At 35.7% G+C, this 23,557-nt stretch overlaps 1 protein-coding gene across 1 annotated transcript; it reads left to right on the top strand.

Moving 5' to 3' along the window:
* The first annotated feature begins 12,331 nt into the window (after positions 1-12,331).
* LOC127951428 (uncharacterized) lies at positions 12,332-20,699 on the top strand. The gene is made up of 3 exons (XM_052549310.1): positions 12,332-12,501; positions 12,989-13,086; positions 16,130-20,699. The coding sequence occupies exons 2-3, from the start codon at positions 12,993-12,995 to the stop codon at positions 19,936-19,938; spliced, it is 3,903 nt and encodes a 1,300-aa protein (XP_052405270.1). The 5' UTR covers positions 12,332-12,501; positions 12,989-12,992; the 3' UTR covers positions 19,939-20,699.
* The last annotated feature ends 2,858 nt before the right edge of the window (positions 20,700-23,557 follow it).

Raw genomic sequence — 23,557 nt, 5'->3', positions numbered from 1 at the left:
ACCTGACACACACACAAAATCATAAAAGACAATGGTTTATTATTTGGAAAATGCAATTTACTTGCTGCTGATCAGAAAAATCCATTTCAGATGTTCTTTTCCACATCCTTTTATTATACTGTAAACTACTGGAAGTATAGTGTGCACTGCTAAGCACTTGGTAGAAATAGTATCTAGCACTGAAAATGATTGTGGTTTGTGAAGTAAGTACAAAAATACATCTAATAATTATATTTAAAAAAAATATAAAAAAATAAATGAAAAGACAGGCGGGCAAGTGCATAGCAGTTTCTGTAAAACATAGTGTTTGTTAATGTATAAAGAAACTACATTTTAAAAAAAAATCACAAAACTTGTTTCAAATTATTTTTGAGTAATGAATCGTCTCATTTTTAAATAAAATGAATAACAAAATAAATGCATAAAAAGTGAAAAAGAAAAGCATTTATTCTAAATTAAAATCTTTACTATCATATAATACTATCATATATATCTACTACTATAATATAATAATATTTCACAATACTGTTTTAGTGTGGCTTTGATCACATGAACACCTTGATGAACATAAGATCCGTCTTTAAAAAAAAAAATCTTAACTGATCCCAAACTTTTTCATGCTGCCCACTGCTCCGGGTGTGCGTGTGTGTGTGTGTGTGTGTGTGTGTCAGAGATGGGGACTCGAGTTTGAGACTCGGACTCGAGTGCGACTTAAGTCGCACAAACAGTGACTTCAGACTCGACTTGAGACTCGTCCTCGAAAGACTTCAGACTCGACTCGGACTCGAGCTCCGGGACTCGTGAACAATGTTAATTTTTAGTAAACGTCAGATGAGCTCGCTGTTAGAGTTGTGACGTTCGCGAACGAACCGATTCTTTTGAACGGCTCATAAACATGAACGATGGGAGCCGAGTCACGGCTGGAGGGGAGCCGTTCTTTCTGTCGCTCTTTTTTCCTATGCGTGTTTCAGAGCGCGTGTTTCATACAGATGCACACAAATGAGCTCCTCCGCGAGACAGAACAGTTATAGGGGGAGGGGCGCACCCAGCGCAGGCCAACCCTTTATAGCGTGATGATATTAGTTATTAGTTGTGCACGCATCCTTCACGTGAGTACTCCAGTGGAAAAAAACCTGCGTGCCTCTGTCATTGGGTAGGAGTGGAGCCATGACGTTTTGCACAGATATTCATTGCAGCCCACTTTGTTATTGTTCATTGACTTGAAGGGGCTGATGTCCTATTTGCAAAGTTTACAGTAGTAATAGTATGTAGACATTTCCATTTTATTTATTCTAATTTTATCTACTTTAAATATTTTTGATTCTCTATCAAAATGTTCTTGTGTGATAACAATGTTCTTGTGTGGAAGTGCTTGTAGTAAAAGCTGTTTTGCACAGAAATTCATTGCAGCCGGCTTTGTTTTTGATGTTTATTTGTGAGTAGGTATTGTATGAATAACATAAGTCAGCTTAGCTTTGTTCATTCTTAAGCCAGACAAGAGGTGTGCAGCTATACAGCCAGGAGAGACAGAAGGCCATTACTGAATCCATAAATGCAAAATACAGATATTAACTTAAAAGTAAAGCATTCTTGGTGTTTTTGTCATGTTGCAATAGCCTGTCTACACTGATTATATACCAAAATCAAAGTTGATATTGTATGCTAATAGATAGAGTTGTCATAATAACATATTACATGCTTTGAATTCCTTATATATAGCTATGCAGTGTTCTAAGCAGCTTGGATGGGTCGCTGTACGTGATGCAACATTTATTATAACCAGAGACTTAATATAATAAAGAGACTTGAGACTTGACTTGGACTCTAGCTCAGAGACTTGAGACTTGACTTGGACTCTAGCTCAGAGACTTGAGACTTGACTTGGACTCTAGCTCAGAGACTTGAGACTTGACTTGGACTCTAGCGCAGAGACTTGAGACTTGACTTGGACTCTAGCTCAGAGACTTGAGACTTGACTTGGACTCTAGCGCAGAGACTTGAGACTTGACTTGGACTCTAGCTCAGAGACTTGAGACTTGACTTGGACTCTAGCTCAGAGACTTGAGACTTGACTTGGACTCTAGCTCAGAGACTTGTGAGCATCTCTGGTGTGTGTGTGTGTGTGTGTGTGTGTGTGTGTGTGCACTCTGGATGGGCTAAATGCAGAGCATGAATTCTGAGTATGGGTCACCATAATTGGCTGAATGTCACGTCACTTACTTTATACTTCTCTTCAACTCTTGGTAACACTTTATTTTACGGTGTCCGTTACAGATGTTACATGTACTTATACAAATACTGTATACAGGCCACCCAGGCACCATACAGACTTTATTAAAGAGTTTGTGATTTTATATCCAGGTTAGTGTTGGCTGCAGATAAAGTTTTAATAGTTGGTGATTTTAATATTCATGTTGATAATGAAAAAGATGCATAGGGATCAGCATTTATAGACTCTGTGAACTCTATTGGAGTTAGACAACAACATGTTTCAGGACCTACTCATTGTCGAAATCATACTCTAGATTTAATACTGTCACATAAAATTTATGTTGATGGTGTTAAAATTATGCAGCCAAGAAATGATATCTCAAATCATTATTTAGTTTTGTGCAAACTTCATAGCTAAAACTGTAAATTCTACTTCTTGTTACAAGTATGGTAGAATTAGAACCATCACTTCTACCACAAAAGACCAGGCACGTGCACACATAGACATCAAAGGGGGCTTGAGCACCTGCCCTTTTTATTCCTGGAGAGAAAGTGCCCTTTTTTCTGGGGTGCTTGTTTTTTTTTTTTTTTTTTTTTTTTTTTTTGAAAAAATAATATATATTCCTGTTTGCACACAGCTTACCTGTCAAACAAATATATTTATTGAAGAATAGTATATCTAAATATCAGGTCAGGAGTTCTGAAGCACTCATTGAGCTGATGATACTGCGCATGTGTGATTCAGTGTGAAGCAGACTGACTCACAGCTCGTCTGAAACGAACTGGTTCTTTTGGTGATTGATTCTGAACTGATTCTGTGCTTATGTTATAAGCGCGGGTAAACTGAAGGCTTGAATTAAGGGCAGTCATCGCTAATGACATTACATCGAGCGCAAAAGAACCGGTGAACCGTTTTTTTTTTTCAACTGGTTTATTTGATCGAATTGTCCGGAAGAACCTGTTCACTTGAGCACCTGCTCCTTTGCCCCAAAAGTGCCCTTTTGTCAAAGCAAAATTTCCTCTAATTTTTTTTTTTTTTTTGTAATAACATACCCTTTTGTCAACGCCCAATCATAATATTATTACAATTTATTAATAATAATTTAGTCGTAAATAAAATGACCAATATGTTGACCTTTCACCTGACCGGGAAAATTCCTCACACCGCACGCGCATTTTTAATTGCTCAAAGATATTTTCAGAACCGTGGCAGCTGGTAAGTGGTGTTTCATTCTCAGCGAAGTGATTTTGATGTTTATATACTTATTATTATTTTACAAGAACGATGTGATGTGAGAACATGCAGATATGTTGTTTATATTGCTGTGTGTAGCCTGTAGTGTAGAAGTAACACTAACGTTAGCTGTTTGAGGGAGAAAAGTTTCACAGGCATCGAAGGGTCTGGTCTTTTTTATGTTATTTGACTAAACTTTTATTATATTACAGTACTTATTTATTTTTTAACACGTTGAGTGCCTTAAAAATAATTATCACAACACTGGTAAGACTTATTCAGATTTTCTCATTCTCTGAATTATCATTATAAAAATAAAAACAATTCAGGAATTAATTATATAATTATATTTTAAATGTGACGCAAATATATATTTTTTCTACAATAGCAACAGTGCTTTCAACAGCAAGACCACTTTAGCCTGTAAACTCAATAATATCTCTCTGGAAATAAATGTAAAAATATCAGTGTCAATAAAAAATGCATAATATACCTGACCTGCCATCAAAGTGCAGTGTCAAGGATATGAATAACAAATGTAGCCTGTCATTTGTTTACATTGCAAAGGTGTTCAATTTTAGACAATTAACAATTACTACAGTAATAATAATATTAATCACTATATTCCAGTGGATCAGTTTTTTATGTTTTGTATTTAAGGTGGACTTATTGATTAGGTGCAAGAGTAGTAGTGATGGTTAAAATAATAGATTAATGCTGAAACAGAGAAGAAAAAGCCATCAGGTTGGGACAATTTAAGACATTTCAGTTTCTAATCCCAGAGCTATTATTATTTTAAACTTAAAATTGTCTTCTCTATTGTTTCTTTGCATCAAAGCATTTGCTGCTGTATCAATACATAACCATCCATATCAATACGTGAATCCGCAAGGAATTCATCACAATATATTGCTGTATTGATATTTTGAACAGCGCCATTTAAAGCCTTGTTCCATGTGCCCCTTTTATACTTTGAGCACCTGCCCCTCCAAAGGTCTCTGCACGGCCCTGCAAAAGACTACTTTGTAAATAATCTTCCTGATGTATCCCAATTCCTTAGCATATCCAAAACCTCAGAACAACATGATGATGTAACAGAAACTATGGACTCTCTCTTTTCTATCATTTTAAATACAGTTGCTCCTTTACGCTTAAGAAAACAGCCTGACACTGTGGTATAACGAGCATACTCACACCCTAAATAGAGCAGCCCGGAAAATGGAGCGCAGCTGGAGGAAAACAAAACTAGAGGTATTTTGTATTGCTTGGTGGGAAAGTAACCTATCCTACAGGACAACATTAAAAACAGCTAGATCTGATTACTTTTCATCTCTTTTTGAAGAAAACAAACATAACCCCAGGTATTTATTCAATACAGTTGCTAAATTAACAAAAAATAAGGCATCAACAAGTGTTGACATTTCCCAACAAGACAGCAATAATGATTTTATGAACTACTTTACTTCTAAGATCGATACTATTACAGATAAAATTGTATCCATTCAGCCGTCAGTTACAGTATCGCATCAGACAGTGCACTATAGATGCCCTGAGGAATTGTTCCACTCATTCTCTGCTATAGGAGAGGAAGAGTTGTATAAACTTTTTAATTCATCTAAAGCAACAACATGTATGTTAGACCCTATTCCATCTAAGCTCCTAAAAGAGGTGCTTCCAGAAGTCATTGATCCTCTTCTGACTATTAGTAATTCCTCATTGTCATTAGGATATGTCCCCAAAACCTTCGAACTGGCCTCTCATCAAAAAAACACATTAGTGCATTAGCATGGTTTAAATCGTACTTATATGACCTTCATCAATTCGTAGCAGAGAATGAAGAGGTATCATATTGATCACAAGTGCAGTATGGAGTACCTCAAGGCTCAGTACTAGGGCCATTACTCTTCATGCTTTACATGTTACCCTTGGGATATACCATCAGGAAACACGGTGTTAGCTTTCAATGTTATGCTTACCCATGTACTGGGTTAGGGTAACCAAGACTTTTCATAGCACTTCCATATTATTGCTCTTCTGTTGGTTTTGATTGCTTCTATTTTATTCATTTGTAAGATGCTTTGGATGGAAGCATTTGCTAAATGACTAAATGCAAATCTGTGTTTATATCTATTATAAAAAATGTAAAATAACTAAACTCAGCTCTGCTTTACATCGGTTTGTTATTGACTTCCATGTCTTGAATTAAAATAGTTAAATGCACAGCTAGACATACATTATCCCTTGCATACACACACACAGCATATATATATATATATATATATATATATATATATATATATATATATATATATATATATATATATATTGTTCACTTCATTGATTTGCACTATATCTGTCATTTACCTTGCGCTGCTTTATTTAACTTTATTTTTAACTTTTATTTTTATTATATGTCTTTTTTTATAATTCCCTTATTGTATAATTGTATCTACATTTTATATTTGATCTAGTTATTTTTTTTAGGCTTTAATGTTAATGTTATCTGTATGCACCGGGGTCTGAGAGTAACGCAATTTAGATTCTCTGTATGTATGTACTGTACATGTGGAAATTGACAATAAAGCAGACTTGAACTTGAACTTGAATATACACTGCCATTTAAAATCTTGGGATTTTTTTATGTTTTTTTTTATTGAGTCTGTTATTCTCATCAAGGCTTTATCTATTTGATCAAAATACAGAAAAGTAAGTTGGGGTAAGTAAGCTGATTTTTTTGATGGCCTGAAGACAGAAATTCCCGTAATCTGAATAAAGGTTTGGAAAGCAAAGAATCAGTAAAATTGCATTCAAGAAACAAAGAAGCCAATAACCACAAACACAGAGATAGAGGATCTAAATACAAATAACAGCTGAAAAGACTTTTTTATAAAAAAGGAACCAAAAACTTGGATATTGCTACAGTCACACATGGGACATAAGAATGAAAGTTCAAAGGGGTCATGAACTGCAATTTTTTATAGCATTTCCTGAGGTTCATTTTTAATGTTTTATTTAAAAAAAATGTTTTATCATAATTTAGAAGATTTTATCACATTTTCTATCCTGTTTTTGATCCTCTGCAGAATGGTTTGTTTTTGTATTTGCAGTGCACATTCAAGACTCACAAGTAAATGGACAGATGGACGCTGCTGTGACATACTCTAAAATCAATATAGGTAATTTGGGTTAAAAATGCATAAATAATCAGTAAGGCAAGGCAAGGCAAGGCATGGCAGGTTTATTAAAGTGCTTTACATAAAAGAAAGTAAAATAAAAAATTAACAAAAATAAAATAAGGAATTTCAAATTTGAAAATTATTTGACAATCTATTTAAAATGAATTTAAGTCAGTACAATCATTTCGGGTTGCATGAAATACATGCAATTCATAAAATACAGTGCAGTCAGTTCGGACGTCACACTGTGCTAATTCAATAAATGCACAGCACAGCTAAACAGATGAGTTCTGAGTCTAGATTTAAAAGTGGCTAATCTTTTAGCACATCTGATCTCATCTGGAAGCTGATTCCAACTGCGGGTCGGTCAGTCACTTCATGCCTCATGTGTTTTTAAACTGTGTCGGCTCCCACACTTTTCACTCTGGCCTGATTTGAGGGGAATAATGGTGCTGTTGGATTCAGAGCCATCAGTGAGTTATGGCAGATGATAATCTTTAAAATGTGTAGTGCTGCAAAAAAAAAAAAAAAAAAAAAAAAAATTGCACATGAAAACCAGTGACCAAATTTGTTGCTAATTATGGCTAATTAGTTGGAAATGGTGACATCCACTGAACAGTATGCAAGACAGAACACATCTGAAAAAAACGAGAAGAGACGCTGAACAAAAACTACTAAAGTCGTCCAGAACAACAGATCATTTTGTAAGCACCAAAAAGAGGTGTCTAAGGCTCTGTTACGGGGGCTGGTTAGGTACATACATAAGAGGACATAGAAGATCAACAAAAAGGTATTTTATTTAGAATATATCAGGAGACAGGAAACTAAATCCACATTAGCTCAAAAAATAAACCTTAACGAGAATGGACAAAATGCTAAACAGAAAGAAGACTTTAAATAAGGCAGCTGATGAGGGGAAAACATGTGGAGGGAGTTACTAACTAATAATGACTAATGAGCTAATTAATCAAAAACCATATAAACAAACAAGGCAGGAGAAAGGGAATCATTAAAAAATAAACCAGAACAGATCATGACCATAAAAGGCCCATCCTCTTTGTACTGTATGCATTGTTAGTATTTTTGGGCAATATAATTTGGAATCCATATCATGTAACTTGTCTCATGTGTCAGGTAACAAATTATTTGGGCTGGTAAATGATTAACATTTTTAATATAATTAATTACATGATGTGGTGAATTGCACATCACATTTGGAGAAATTACTCTGAAAAGATCATTTAAAGTCATTGTTGTGTACAGCATAAAACGGAGATTACAAAAAGTAGGTTTAGCAAGAATTATTTTGTTTGATAAAATGTATTGTGTGTGTGTGTGTATGCTCTTGTTTTTGTGACATATCAGGACACAACTCCGTATAAAAAGTGTGACGTGACATACAGCCAAGTATGGTGACCCATACTAGGAATTTGTGCTCTGCATTTAACCCGTCCAAAGTGCACATACACAGCAGTGAACACACACACACCGTGAACACACACCCGTAGCAGTGGGAAGCCATTTATGCTGCGGCGCCCGGGGAGCAGTTGGGGGTTCGGTGCCTTGCTCAAGGGCACTTCAGTCATGGTATTAGGGGTGGAGAGAGCGCTGTACATTCACTCACTCACAAAGCTCCCGTTCCACCACATCCCAAAGATGCTCTGTTGGGTTGAGATCTGGTGACTGTGGGGGCAATTATAATACAGTGAACTCATGTTCAAGAAACCAATTTGAAATGATTCAAGCTTTGTGACATGGTGCATTATCCTAATATATATATAAATAAATATATATATATATCATACTCCATTTCATACAGTCGATTGATGACTAACATGAGGCAAAGCAACAACTCACTGCATGATGGAGCCTAGAGAATTTCCCTAAAATTCAAGAATTCCCATATGAGATTGTGTCTCATATTTACAATCACATAGTTAAGAAAGATCACAGGAGAAGTAGGCTAAGTGCAATATCACATGAGTGCAAATGTGATACTCATCTCATACAACATTTAAAAAAAACAAGTTAATATTGAGCAACCCACAGTGGCATTTCATTTCTTAATCCATGTTTTGAATGAATTTGGTGAACCATTTGGCTCGTTCAGACCGATCGGTGTATGACAAAGTACCGCGAGAACGATTCAAAAGCATCTGCTATCTAAAGCTCTTGCGATACTTTGATGTCACACACCGATCGGTCTGATGGTGATGATCCACTTTAAGTGGAACAAGCCTAATGATTCAATGAACCATTCATAAAGAACCCTTTACTTCACTCCTAAATGAATCAGCCATTTGAACGAATCGAATGAATAAATTAATCAAGGACTTAAGACATTTACCACCACCTACATACCCATCAATTGCTGTAAAGCTTGTTTTAGTCACCACTTTCCCATGTTTACGAGATTAGTATAAAAAACAAAAGATGAGATGGATTTGTAAGCAATGTCTGATTACTGTCAAAAATAACCAACTGTGATTTGTCTAGAATAGAACAGGCATAGCGGTATGTCCGGTTAATGGGGATCGGCCTTATTAAACAACTCAAGCCCTCTTCATGGAATAAATCTTTAATTAAACCAGCAATGGAGAAGATGTAAATCAGGTATAGGTATTGGATATCAAAGAGGACTCCCACAATGACTGAAAATGCAAAGCTTCTTCGATATGCCAATTCTGGTAGGTCTGCTGGTGCAAATTTATCTGGTGCAATTCTACTCTCTACTCAATGTGTTTAACATTGAAAACCTTAAGATCAACATTCTAAAGCCCAAACATCACGGCTGCAGCAGTTACTTGGAATCCCATGGAAGGCCATTCTAGAGTGGAAGCAAATGTTTTCCGATTTTAATTAAATATAAACTTTTTTTTTTTTCATCAACTACATTAACTTGCAGAGATTAATGTTTCACCTCAAGGCTACCTAAGTAAATAAAATCAATGCTATAATTAAATTGATTGATTTCATGAGGACTTTAACTTCAAGCCTAGAGGCAGTAGTGCATTCCTCTGAAGCAGTTGTGGGATGGCATCAGTAACCCAACCACGGTCAATCTACACTGGGAGTTCGAGCACAACATACTGTATAGACCATACTTCATTGCGAGGAATAACAGAGTGACCATTTCTGTGTGAAAATTGTCATGTCCACCACAGCGGAGTTTCATCTTCCCTTTTATTTACTTTCTATCTGAGACTGAGATGTCTAATATTGAAACACCACACTCTGTTCCTCTTAAGAATTCCTACTCCTAATGTGCGTGTTGCCTTTTTTTTGGCCCAAATGTATTGTTACGTGCTAGCTTTATTTTTCTTTAAAGTCTAGGGGAACTAGGCATAGCAGTAACAAAGTTTTGGAGAGAGAGAGAGCGCACAGGTCCTTCTTATCTCTAGTCCCAGTAACACACATCCCAAAACTAGTAAACTTAGAAAAAGTATTTATTGAATCAAAAGAAAAAGGATAAGAGGAAACAAACTTCAGGAGGGGGCAAAGGCCAAAAAAACAAACAAAAAGGTTTCTAACTCAGTTTTAACCATAACTTACCTAAACATTGAAACAAAGAGTAAATAAATAACAAATAAATTTCCCTTTCTCCCGAACTACCCATAACGAGGAGAAAAGCAGATTCAAACAAAAAATAGCACCCACCTCCCTACAGGTTTCCTTAAAAGAAAACCTTAAGTTCTAAACAAAACCATAAATCTCAAACTATATCTACAATTGCCCCAATAGTTCACAGATTTCCACAAGATAAGATGAAGCTATCTGGAACAAGGAGAAAAGAAGTCCATGTGGCAAGTTGGCATCTGCAACCCTCTCTCTCCCATTGTTGTGAGATGGTGCTGGCTTTATATGCTGACATTCTCCCGACTGCAGCCAATCAATGGAGCTGAGGTTAATGGGCAGCAAATCAACGACAGGTGATCCCAATCACCAGCATGAGCATGGTGGCAGTAGACATGAGGAGAAACAAAAACAGACCACAAAGCACATTAAATGATTACAAATAAAATACGTCTTAGGACGCAACAGTATTCATAAAATACAACTATAGCAGATGTAACAAAAAAATTACTTTTTACACAATTACAATTGTACAATATTTCCAAGAGTGAAAAACATTCAAAATGTTTCTTAATGTTTGTCTGATCTAAAATGTTTTCTTTAAATGTTTCCAATTTTTTTCTTTCTTTTTTTCTCATAGATTCATTTTGTTATAAAAAATGTTATCCATAGTCTTATCTTGTTAACCATAAGAGTAATTGACAAGTTTTAAATGAATACTGTTGTGGTTATATATATATATATATATATATATATATAAAAATTACAAATGGTCTATGTATTTTTTAAATTGACTGTCATTGACAAGTTTTGAAAGTTTTTGTTGTCTGTCTATCTTTAAATCATCTGACTTTGAGATTAAGTTGATTGTTGATCATACATTATGTTGATTATTTTATGACAAAAGATGTCCACTAGACTTAACTATGATTGTTTCAGTTAACCATAAATGTATTGCTAAAAGTTTTTGATACGTAGTATACTGTATTTTAGCGAATAGATGTAGTGCATTACAAAGCATTTGTGCCATCTATCGTCTTAAGAAGAATGTATGCAATTGAGATTTATTTACTTTTATATACATCTTGATGTGTCCGTGTGCATGCATCGTTCTCTACCTTCAGAACATCTGTCCATAAACTAAATAGATAACATTTTTGCATCTGCCTGTTTTGATTTTATAGAATTACAAATATTGGTCATGTTTTGTATTTTTGTAACATTAAAGCATTAATTAGCCAGGGAAGGGAATGTTGCTCAAAAGCACATCAATGTCAGTCCATCACATCATCATAAGTACATTAAGACATATATTCTGAAAAATATTTAGCATGATCAAGTAGCTGTTGTTATGGCCTACAACTCTTTCTATCTATACACACACAGATAGATAGACAGATACACAGACACAGAGCAAGTGGATATTTATAAAGAACCTGTCATGATTTTCAGGAAAAAGGAAGCAAAACTTGGATGTGACAGTGTCACACGTGGACTCAAAAATGTAGCTTTATGAAAGATTTTTTATAATACAAAAATCCAGAAGTAGTGAAACAGGATACCAGCAATCAGCAAACATACAGGGACTTAAGAAAAAGATTTACACAAAAGTGTATGGATACAATGCTCAAAAACACACCGATATCCATCACAACATCACCAGTCCTTCAAGACATATCATTAAAAAAAAAAAATGTAATCAGCGCTCTAAGCATACTGTAAAGTGCTCTACGCATACTGATAAACAAAATGAAGTACAGAAATGGTTTATATAAGTTCAATGGCTGTAACTAATAATCTTGCAATAAACAGTTAAAAAAATGTTTACACTACTGATTTTTATTTATTTAAGCAAACAAATACAATTAACAAAAATTAAAGCTAAATTTTGACCAGATCTGATACTGCTCTATTTAAACTTTTTGTTAGTTTTTCTGTTTCATTATATAGCTGTGACTGAAATACAAAACATTTTGTTTCAGTTTATACATAAAGATCTTTGTACATTTAAATACCTATAAACCTTAGTTTACACACACACATATATATATATATATATATATATATATATATATATATATATATATATATATATATATATATATAATTATTATTGGTTTCCCGTCAGAGTACACACATCACAGTCACGTCTACGTAATTGTATTTTTTTTATTAAGAGACTTCTCACTTGCCCAATCAGACTGTTTTAAGGTGTGGCCTTAACTCTATAAAACCCCCAGCACTCAGTTCACAATGATCAAGGTCTGAAACTTAGACTGAAAAGGACAAGAAGGTACATACAAAAAGGTATGTACTATTAAATGATGTTATCTCTGAAATGCTAAACTGGGGCATAAGTGCAATTTGGTCTCCCTTAGCAAGCTCAATAATTTCTCTATAGACTGCATACTTTTATTGATTAATTGTTATTTTTGCAGTTGTTTATACAGGTGGAAAGTGCCTTTTCACCATGCCCTCAACAATTATATTTAAATTCATTTTATTAATAGCTTTTATGGTTGCACTTTATTTTACAGTACCTGTACTAAAATGTACTTATAGTGTACTTACAGTGTATTTATCTAAGAAAGTTCTGGTAACACAAGGTAACTACATGGGGTAGGGGTAGGTTCAGGGTTAGTACCTAGTTATTACATAGTTATTGTGATTACTATAATAAGTACATAGTATATACATGAGGAACAGGACTGTAAAATAAAGTGCTACCGCTTTTATTATCTTACACTTGGCGTAATCTTTAAATATTATTAAGGCTTATTTTGTCAACTTTTAGAAAGATGTCGGACTCGGAGACCATTGAACTGGCTTGTCTTGGCCGCCCTTTTCAATTAGGAATGCTTTATGACTGCCGGAGAGATTGCCTCATTCCAGGTAAAAAACATTTCCAGTATTTCAATTAGCTTAAATTATATGTTTACCAATGTTACTGATTTTTCTGTCATGACAAAATAAACAAAAACTACACAAAAGTCAAAGTTTAGGTTTATAGTGAAATAGATTAATAGTTTGTGATTATAAAACTGTTAGTTTCTAATGCAAAAGAATCATATTTCAAGGACCATTTATGATAGCTTTGCATTTTTTTATATATAAATTTTATTTTGTTAATATTATGACTATATGTTATTATTATTACTTGAAATATTACTGTGTGCACTGTGATAAATGTCCAGGACACTTCAGGATCTTTTTAATTTACTCTGAATGAGTGATGCTTTACTTAACTGAATTGTGGATGCCACTGACATTGCTTGAAGAAGAAGTTCAAGCACCAACATAAGTGTTAGCCAATCAGATGCACCATAAACACCATAAAATTAATGTGATTAGTTGTTGTCACTATTGTTACATAACCACCCATCTAGGGTTGGGGAGTTAGTAACAAAATGAAAAAAAAGAAACTACTACTCAAATTAAATTAAATAATTGCATCAGCGCCCAGCTTCAGACTCACCCTCAATCAACTATTGATGCTGATGCCCTGTGTGAATGTACCGTAACTGAAGGGGCTGCTATATGCTTGCTAGGGATTATTTCATCATTATGTTATCGTGGACTCGCTCTTTCGTATCATACAAACGCAGCCGCTGCCATTTTGCGATGATAGTTTTGTACACTGTAATTGATTACAAGATAACAAAAAAACTGATAAAATCTTAAAGAGTTTTTTTTGTGTATCGCAATTATTTAGTGAAAGTGACGTGACATCCAGCCAGGTATGGTGACCCATACTCAGAATTCGTGCTCTGCTTTTAACCCATCCAAAGTGCACACACACAGCAGTGAACAGACACACACACTGTGAACACACATCCGGAGCAGTTGGCGGTTCAGTGCCTTGCTCAAGGGCACCTAAGTCGTGGTATTGAAGGTGGAGAGAGAACTGTACATGCACTCCCCCCACCTACAATTCCTGCCGGCCCGAGACTTGAACTCACAACCTTTTGATTGCGAGTCCGACTCACTAACCATTAGGCCACGACTTCCCCATTATGTGGTGAAATGCCATGAAATAAGTGGTATGACTGTACCATATCCCAAATATTAGTCTAGTTTGAACTTACCTCTTGCTAGCAACTGCTCTCTTCACTTTGCTTCACTTTAGTTTTTATTAGGTGGCCTTAATTACTATGTAAATACATTTAAATTAATAATTTGATACAATGCACTTATTCTGTGCATACATGTTTTTACATTGTACTTATATTTCAAAAAATACCTGCATGTGTAATGAATTTCTGTAATACATTTATAATTACACTGCTGTCCCATTCCTGACACATTAACCCACCCTTAAACCGATCCATCCATACCACTAAAGCAGTCCCTAACCTAACCGGTATCCCACCTCACCTGAAGCAAAAGTGTTTTGCAATACAATATGAACACAATAAGTACATTGTAATTATTTCTTGAAGTAAGAACATAGTAGTTAAGGCCACTTAATATGACAAGTGACCCAGTTCTACCTGTACCTTGAATCTGATTGACTGAGAGGTCTTTCCAAGTATGAGATATTCACCCAATATTACCACGGGAGCCACTTCACCATTTGTATCACTCAGCTTGCAGCACTTTAGAATTTCTCACAGTGATGGCCTAAATAATTTCTTGCCGCTCAACAGAGCAACATACAGTACATATAAAAACTTGTGATGTGTTGGATCACAAAATATCAGGGAGTGAGATTTATTTGATTGTGATGCGAATATACACCTTCAATACCATGACTTAGGTGCCCTTGAGCAAGGCACCGAACCCCCAACTGCTCCCCAGGTGCCGCAGCATAAATGGCTGCCCACTGCTCTGGGTGTGTGATCACTGTGTGTGTGTGTTCACTGCTCTGTGTGTGTGCACTTCAGATGGGTTAAAAGCAGAGCACGGATTCCAAGTATGGGTCACCATACTTGGCTGTATGTCATGTCACTTTCAGGAGCATTACAGTGAAGCTTTATGCTTGATTTATTTGTAACACATCAACCTCAAAATCTTTTCAGCTTTCTGTTTCTGAAAATTGTATGGCATAGCAATATGAGAGCAACCAAAATACTATCAAAACACTCCAATGCAGCCCCAATCATGCGAAAGATAAAAAGCCGCACAGGAAACAAAAACCTCTATAAATTATATATAACTTGCCAAATGCTGGCCAAAACACAGAAATGTCGATTCGCACAGGTCTAATATTATCACAGGACCTCTGTGTTCAGTGAAAAATAATTTTTTAACATTACAAATTACAGACATGGGTGACTTGCATGGGATTAAGATCACAATGCAGTTTCATGCATTCAGAGTTATTTACACTTAAAGAGTTGGATTCTCATGCTGAGAAAAAGGACAATGTTTAATAAAACAATTGACAGTTTAACAGCAGAACCAAAGCTGGTTTGAATATCCACTGAGGAGAGCTATATCTTTGTTAAACTATCCTTTCATCTAATGGCGGAAAATAATTTAACTAAAATCACCATCACAAACACATGCTGTTCCCCAATACTAAATACTATTATTAAATACTAGTATTATTTATCTAAAAAATTATTTATTGAATAATTGTATCTAATAAACAACTACAACAGCCATCATAAAAGTTGCTAGGAAATACAGTTAAAAGTACAAAGGCAGGCACTGATTTACAGCATTGAAGTTACATAAAATATAACGTGATTATATTTTACCATCAGCCAAAACCATTTGTTCTGGAATAAATAATAGAGCAATGAGACCAAAGACCAAACCAAATTATATGTACTTTTTAACCACTTAAGTTTAGAGACATCAGAGCCAGCAGCAAATTCCAGCAAATTTCAGCAAATTTTTAAATAGATGTTATCTTTATTAACAAACTGCATCTTTGAAGATTAAACAAGTGTTTATTTTGTATAATTATATATTTATTCATTTATTCAAGGAATAACCCTTTGGGATGCTGAGATGCTGCAGAAGAATATTAATGTACGGCCACAGCCAAACACTGACTTTAAAATTATTGCCACAGATTCAAGTGAAGACAAAATCAGTGCTCTTAATGTCACTGCATCTCTTGAAGTCAGCTTTTTGGGTGGATTAGTTAGTGTCAAAGGATCAGGAGAATATCTAAATGACAAGAAATCATCTAAACATCAGTCTCGAGTCACGTTACATTATCATACAACCTCACGCTTTGAGCAGTTAACTATGGAGCATCTTGGGGCAGGGAACGTAAAGCACTGCAATATATTTCAGGAGGGCTCAGCCACACATGTTGTTACGGCTCTACTGTATGGAGCTCAAGCATTCTTTATTTTTGATCGCGAAGTTTCGTCCAATGAAAACCATCAAAAGATACAAGGTGAACTCCAAGCATCAATCAAAAAGATACCTTTCATATCAGTAGAGGGCAAGGCATCTTTGAAAATGACTGAAATGGAACAAGAGAAAACTGACAAGTTCAGCTGCACTTTTCATGGAGATTTTGCTCTGGAAAACAATCCAGTCTCTTATACTGATGCCATCAAGGTGTACTCGGAGCTACCAAAACTGTTGGGAGAAAATGGAGAGAATGCTGTGCCCATGACCGTGTGGCTTTACCCTCTGAAAAAACTAGACTCAGCAGCCGCTCAGTTAGTCAGGGAGATCAGTGTTAGCCTAATACGACGAGTCCAACGAATCATGGATGAAATGCACAACTGTGACATTCAGTGTCAAGATCTGATGAGGGACAGTATTGCCATTCAATTCCCTGAAATCGCAGCTAAGATCAAAAAATGTAAAGACCTCTGTTCAGATTATAAAATAGTTTTTCAGAAACATCTCTGCAGGGTTCTTCCAGCCATAAGGGGTGGAGGTAAAGAAGAACAGGAGCTTGCTGATACCCTGAATGACAAAGAAAGATCCCCATTTCAGGGTGCTCTGGTAACCAAGTATCTAAATGAGCGAGAGCGAGAGATGAACGTTGTTAGATCGTACCTTGACATCATGAAAGATGTTCCTGCTCTTTCATCCAGCAACGAATTGGACAAAGTTGTCTTGAAGGCATCCAATAACAATGTGATAGCTTTTGCACTCACCTCCTTAAATGAAAAGGAACTTTACCTTTCAGACATGGAGAATTACCTGAAGGCACAATCTAGTAACAATGGAGAGCAAATAAGTTATGATCAAAACTCCTCAAAGAAGACAGAAAAATGGTTTTCTTCAGGAGATGCAACTACATTGACCAGGGAAACCATACAGGCCTTCCTAGATTTCAAGGAAGCCAATAAAGGAAGAACCAACATTGAATTTTGCATTGCATCAATCCCGGATGAACTCAGCACTGCCTCTTCAATTCATGTTTATGAAAGAGGGAGACTCATCAGTTCACAGTATGAGCTTCCCTCAAAACCACCAATGCCGGTTTTCTTGAGTGCTGAGCATGACTGCATACATCTGCAAATCAAACCTCCTGACCGCGGTGTAAGCTGTGTGGACTCGTACTGTATTTCATATCAGTCTGCACAGAGCTCTGAATGGACAGAGATGTATACTGATGGGGTTTCAGATCAGGTCACCGTCAAGCAGTTAAAACCACAGAAAGAGTATTGCTTTACCTGCAAGGCTGTGTGCCGTCCAGGAGTAAGTCTGACAAGTGACACAACATCCTTCTTCAGGACTCGTCCATGTGCTCCTCCCGGAGCACCTACAGTGAAACAAGTAGAATCTGAGATGGCAACTGTAGTCTGGGATGTTCCTACATCTGTGGGTGAGGATGTTCTGGTCACCGGATACGTGTTGGAGTTCAGAGAATGCGCAAAGGATCAGGAACATGAAAAACCTTGGAAGTCTGTCAAATCTACAAACAGGGAGTGCACTCTTCAGGGACTGAAACAAGACACGGCTTACACAGTCAGAGTTTTTGCAAACTGTGGTAATGATGGAGTGAGTCTCCCCAGTCCTGAAACTGTGTTTTCGGCCAGTTTTAAGGTTAAAGAAACAAATAAGGATGGGAGTGCATTGTTCTTGAATCAGTCTCAACGAATAAAAAAGGCCAATCCAACAATCCATTCACTGAACCTACACCAAAAAATGGCAGAGAAAGTAAGTTTTAATCAGTATGTTTTCGGAAGAAAAGTGGAGGATGTGAAAAACAAAGTAATTCTTCTTTTGGGATCAACAGGTGCAGGAAAAACCACTCTCATCAATGTGATGGTCAATTACATACTAGGTGTAAAATGGCAGGATCCATATCGCTTTAAATTAATCAATGAAGTGACCAATCGCACACAGGCCGAGAGTCAGACATCTATCGTCTCATCTTTTGAGCTGTACAATCAGCCTGGGTTTCAAATTCCTTACTCCCTCACAATTGTAGACACACCAGGATTTGGTGATACAAGAGGAATCGCGCACGATAAACTGATTACAGAACAAATCAAAAGCTTTCTCTGTAGCCCTTTGGGAATCAATCATATTGACGTCGTCTGCTTCGTTGTCCAGGCCTCTCTCGCCCGCCTTAGTGCCAACCAGAGGTACATCTTTGACTCAGTCTTGTCCATTTTTGGCAAAGACATCGCAGATAACATCTTAGTTTTAGTGACATTTGCAGATGGTAAAGACATCCCAGCTCTAGAAGCCATCAAAGCAGCAGATCTACCCTGTCAAAAGAATAAAAAGGGACAACCCACCCATTTCAAGTTCAACAATTCAGCTGTGTATGCGGAAAAAAAAACAGAAAAGCCTACAACCCCTGACAACGATTCAGATGATAATGATGATGATGATGATGATGGTGATGGAGGAGATAAACTGACAGAGCTTGTCTGGGACAAAACCTTTAAACAGATGAAAGCTTTTTTCAAGACACTTGGGGACATTGAAAGTAAAGATCTGACAATGACTATAAAGGTCTTGGAGGAACGAGAGCGTCTTGAGAAAGCCATGGCAAGTCTGACCCCTCAAATAACCGCTGGTCTCTCTAAAATGAGTGAAATCAAAAAATTCAAGCAATGTTTGGAAAGTGAGAGTGACAACATGGCACAAAATGAGAATTTTGAACAAGAGGTAGAGGTGATGAAAGCAAACAGAACCCCTGTGAACTGTTTTACCATGAACTGCAACACTTGCTTCTTCACATGTCACTCCAACTGCTTCCTCCCTGCAGAAGATGCTGTGCAAACTTGTGCTGTGATGGAGAATGACTACTGCATTATCTGCCCTGAAAACTGCCATTACTCTGCTCATTCAAGGGAGAACTTCATGTGGACATATGAAACAAAAATAGAGAAAAAAACCATTAAAGAGCTAAAAGACAACTTCATGGCTGCTAAAGGAAGGTTCATGGACTCGAAGCAAATGCTTGATGCACTTGAAAACGAACTCCATGGAATTGAGGACAAACTAATGAAGCTGATTAAACTGTCCTCTGATTGCTTAAGAAGACTAGATGAAATTGCGCTGAAAGCAAAATCTCTCTCCACAGCCGAATATCTTGAAATCCTGATTAAAACCGAGAAAGAGGAGAAAAGTCCTGGCTTTGAGGACCGCATTGTTGGACTCGAGAAGATGAAACAAGAAACCCTTATCCTGGAAAAGATTGCTAAAGGAGAACGTTTGATTGAAAGGGAACGCAAGATCATGGTGGAGAGAGAGAAGCGAATGAAGACTGTTTCCCAGAAAATTCTGAAAATCAAGAAAGCTGTTAGTGCCTTACAGACAGAGAGCAATCAGGAAACATATGATCAAAAGGATGCAAGTGCCTGACTCGATGGCCAGGAGATGTCCTAAACAAAATCAAAGCTGATTATTATAAGAGAATTAGGATTTTTTTTTTTTTTTTTTTTTTTGCTTAACATGGTGTTGCTCAACAAACACGAATGCTTTATTTGCATGTGGATCAAACTTTATCAATAAAAGAGAACATCAATAAAACTGAATTTAAGAGTAATTTTAAGCTGTTTTTTGTCTCTTTAATGATGTATGCTTTTTTGGCTTAAATGCGTTGTAATATTCCTCTTTAAATGTTTAGTCTTCTGAAATCATGCAAACATTCAAATACTGTAAAATACTATAATTTTCTATTAAAAACAATGTATGATTTCATGATTTTCCTTCAAGTTTTGGACCTTCCCTTTAAACATACTTTTGCTCACTAACAGTTTATTAGCTAGATAATTAGCTAGCTCATACTATGTTATAATTCTGTGAACTGACAAGAAATCTATAGAGATGAATACATGAAACCCTGTGAGATAACCATTTTAAAACATTTTAAGATTACTTGATTTGTTGGCTTGAAAATGATGTAATTCAATGATGTTATGTGAACAAATAAATGCAAGAAAAAGTGGACACACTATATGCAATACATATAAGATGTTCTGAAATTAATGTAAATATTCTAATCAGATTATTATGAGAATATATATGCAATAAAATGTACTTCTGTAAAGGTGGAACCTGGGTCAATCCTGTTGTACAGTACCTTCTGAGATCTGCAAAATATAAATAAACATAAAATTATATGTGTTTATTTTCTTTTGTAATTTAAGTATTTCTGTAAAAGTGTATGACAGACTTTATGCTTTGTCAAGACAGGTAGCACAGTTTTTTTTTAAAGTCAGACAAATTAACAAATAAATAATAGTGTTTATAAGCTCACAAAATGATTGTTATAGTATTTACAAACAGATAATATTGTTTTTTTTAAACAACACTGTATACTGTATAAAATACTATACTATATAAATAATATTTTTCTTAAACTAGCTTTAATGCTGTCCTTACCATCAGGGTTTCAATCAGACATTTTTTCCCCCTGCAATACAATGTATTTCCTCAAGAGCAATGTTAGATGGCGACAAACTATCATCAGAGAGTTAGAAATGCAAACCAGTCTCTGTTCACATAATGGGACAAACTGCATTATGAGTCTTTGAAGAAAAGAAGAGAAGTACAGTAAGTAAATTTTTTTATTTATTTATTTTTATTATATTTAACCAGGAAGGTCCCATTGAACTACACTATCATCAAGATGTCCATCAGAAAATACCATTTTAAAAGAAGTACATAACGTCACACAATAAACAAACACAAAACACCAGTGTCTAAAAAAACAACACAAATCATATCCAGCGTTTTAAACATTTACACAGTTCTGTAAAAGTAAACTTTAAAATGTTTTATTTTTAAACAAAGCGTGAGATGGTACAGATTCCATATGCAATTTATCTTGAAGCTCATTCAATACACAATTTAAAACATAATTTTTTATATTTCTCTTTTTTATATAAAAAAATATTTCCAACAATATCATTCCTCTTTGCCATTAATATTACAGTTACAGTCTAGACTCTGCTATTATTATTATTTTTTTAATTGAACGATTTTTAAAACTATGGGCGAATTCCAAATGGAAGTGAACAGTCCTATGCACCTACCTAAACTGAATTATTAGGAACAAACCTAAACTTTGCTTCAAAATGCATCACAAGAACTCGTAAACCCAGGATCATGTTTAATAGTAGTCTTTAAACTATTATATCAGTTGAGATGAACAGTAAAAGTTTGGTTACTTGCCATTAGAACATGATAACTTTTTTTAAATGAATGCAAAACTACTTACATTTGAAGCAAACTGGAGTAAAGTGTCTTGCTCAAGTACACTACATATGATAAGGAAGTAGGACTGCATTTTTCATCAGCTCTCTGGTTAAAAGCCTGCTGAAGAGACTTTCTCATTAAATGTGTTCCTAGTGCATACTCTGATGGTACATATAAGGCTCTGATGGTGCTTGATTAGTTTAATCTCCAGCTGAAGTGCTGCACTACATGCAGACAGGCGCTCAATCACTTCAGCTTAATAAACAAGACCACCAAACACAGGAAACATCCAATATAAACTGACTCATTACCGTGCCAACAGGGAAACCAGGCAGGAAATGTCTCATGAAGCTCATTCCCATCTGGCTTATGGATGTAAGGACATAATAAAGCTAATGGACATGTAGGTCAAATTCTGTCAAATGATTATTCATCTTTACAACAATGAGGACATCATGAACTCACAGTTTGAGTAGGAATGTATGTGACCGGACGGCGACGACTCGAGACTTTTTGAAAGGAGAGGAACAATTCCACAGGATTTCTCAGAGATGGAATCCAAAATAAAATGAAAAACAAACGGATGTAAAACTCATTGAATTGAAAAACCCAATGGAGAGAGAGACTAAATGGTCTATTCTGATGTGTATATTTGTTTGGGAGTTTGAGGGATTATTTATTTTGGTTTGGTGAGGTCACATGTTGTCTGTCTTCCTGTTATAGTAGCTGTTTCCTGAGGTGTTCGTCGAGTCAAAATGTATTTCTAGTTTAAACCAAAACCACCAGAGAGATGCCTTGTGCAGTCATGTTTTTCACTATTAGACTCTGCATATCATCTCATCCGCTCTCTTTAGAGTTTTTATGTGTATGCATGAATGCATTTAAAAAATCTAATTTATCTAGAATTATTTATTTGAAGTAAAAGATGACCTAAACAAGAAATCGCATCCAGAATCCTATTATGTACATACAAGACTAATGTAAAGGGGCTGTATTTATCATGGTGTATGACATTTTCTGTCAAAAGGCTTTGATCCTTGGATGGTAACGTTATCTGTCCATTTACCATCCAAATCCATCTTCTGTCACATATTTCAATCTTTCTCTCACTATCTGCTAAATTGCACTGGGAATCTCAGAGCATTTTGAATCCAGCAGGAGGAGGATGATATACAGTCTGCTGGAGAACATCTTCTTAAGTGGCAATATTTTAAAAAGATAAGGCAACCTCGTGCAGATATGCTGTGGAGATTTGCAGAATGTCATCTCACAGATTTGGTGGAGAATTCAGATTTTGCATCTTCCTATAATGAACTTGCAGACTGATACAACCATTTTTATTTTATTTTTTTGTATAGTGGAAGATGAGCAGTGGATTGGAAACATTTACTATACATTCGGAAAATATATAATAATTTATGAGACAAAATGTTTGCAGTGTTCACAAAGGTTTACAAAAGTGTTTACAATAATACCTACAGGAAATAAGAATTAAAATTGTAATTAAAAATTATATATATTCATATGCTATGCTACATAATGTTAAATGGCACTGAAGAGTGAGAGAAAGAATGAGGTGCAGGCTGTGACATACACAGAGATGAAATTACATTGAGACAGAGACAGGCAACATCGAGGAGCCAAGAACTGAACCGTCCAGACACACAAAGAACACGCATGTAATATTTAGCAGTGCAAACATAAGGCTTGCAGTCTGTGTGTTTGTATGACTCTGTGAATTTTAGCTAACACATGTTTGGAAAGAACAGATTCAGAGGTG

The sequence above is a fragment of the Carassius gibelio genome, chromosome B2, assembly GCF_023724105.1.
Source record: "Carassius gibelio isolate Cgi1373 ecotype wild population from Czech Republic chromosome B2, carGib1.2-hapl.c, whole genome shotgun sequence".
Taxonomy (NCBI): Eukaryota; Metazoa; Chordata; class Actinopteri; order Cypriniformes; family Cyprinidae; genus Carassius; species Carassius gibelio.
Note: the sequence above shows the minus strand (reverse complement) of the source record. Positions and strands in the feature narration are given on the sequence as shown.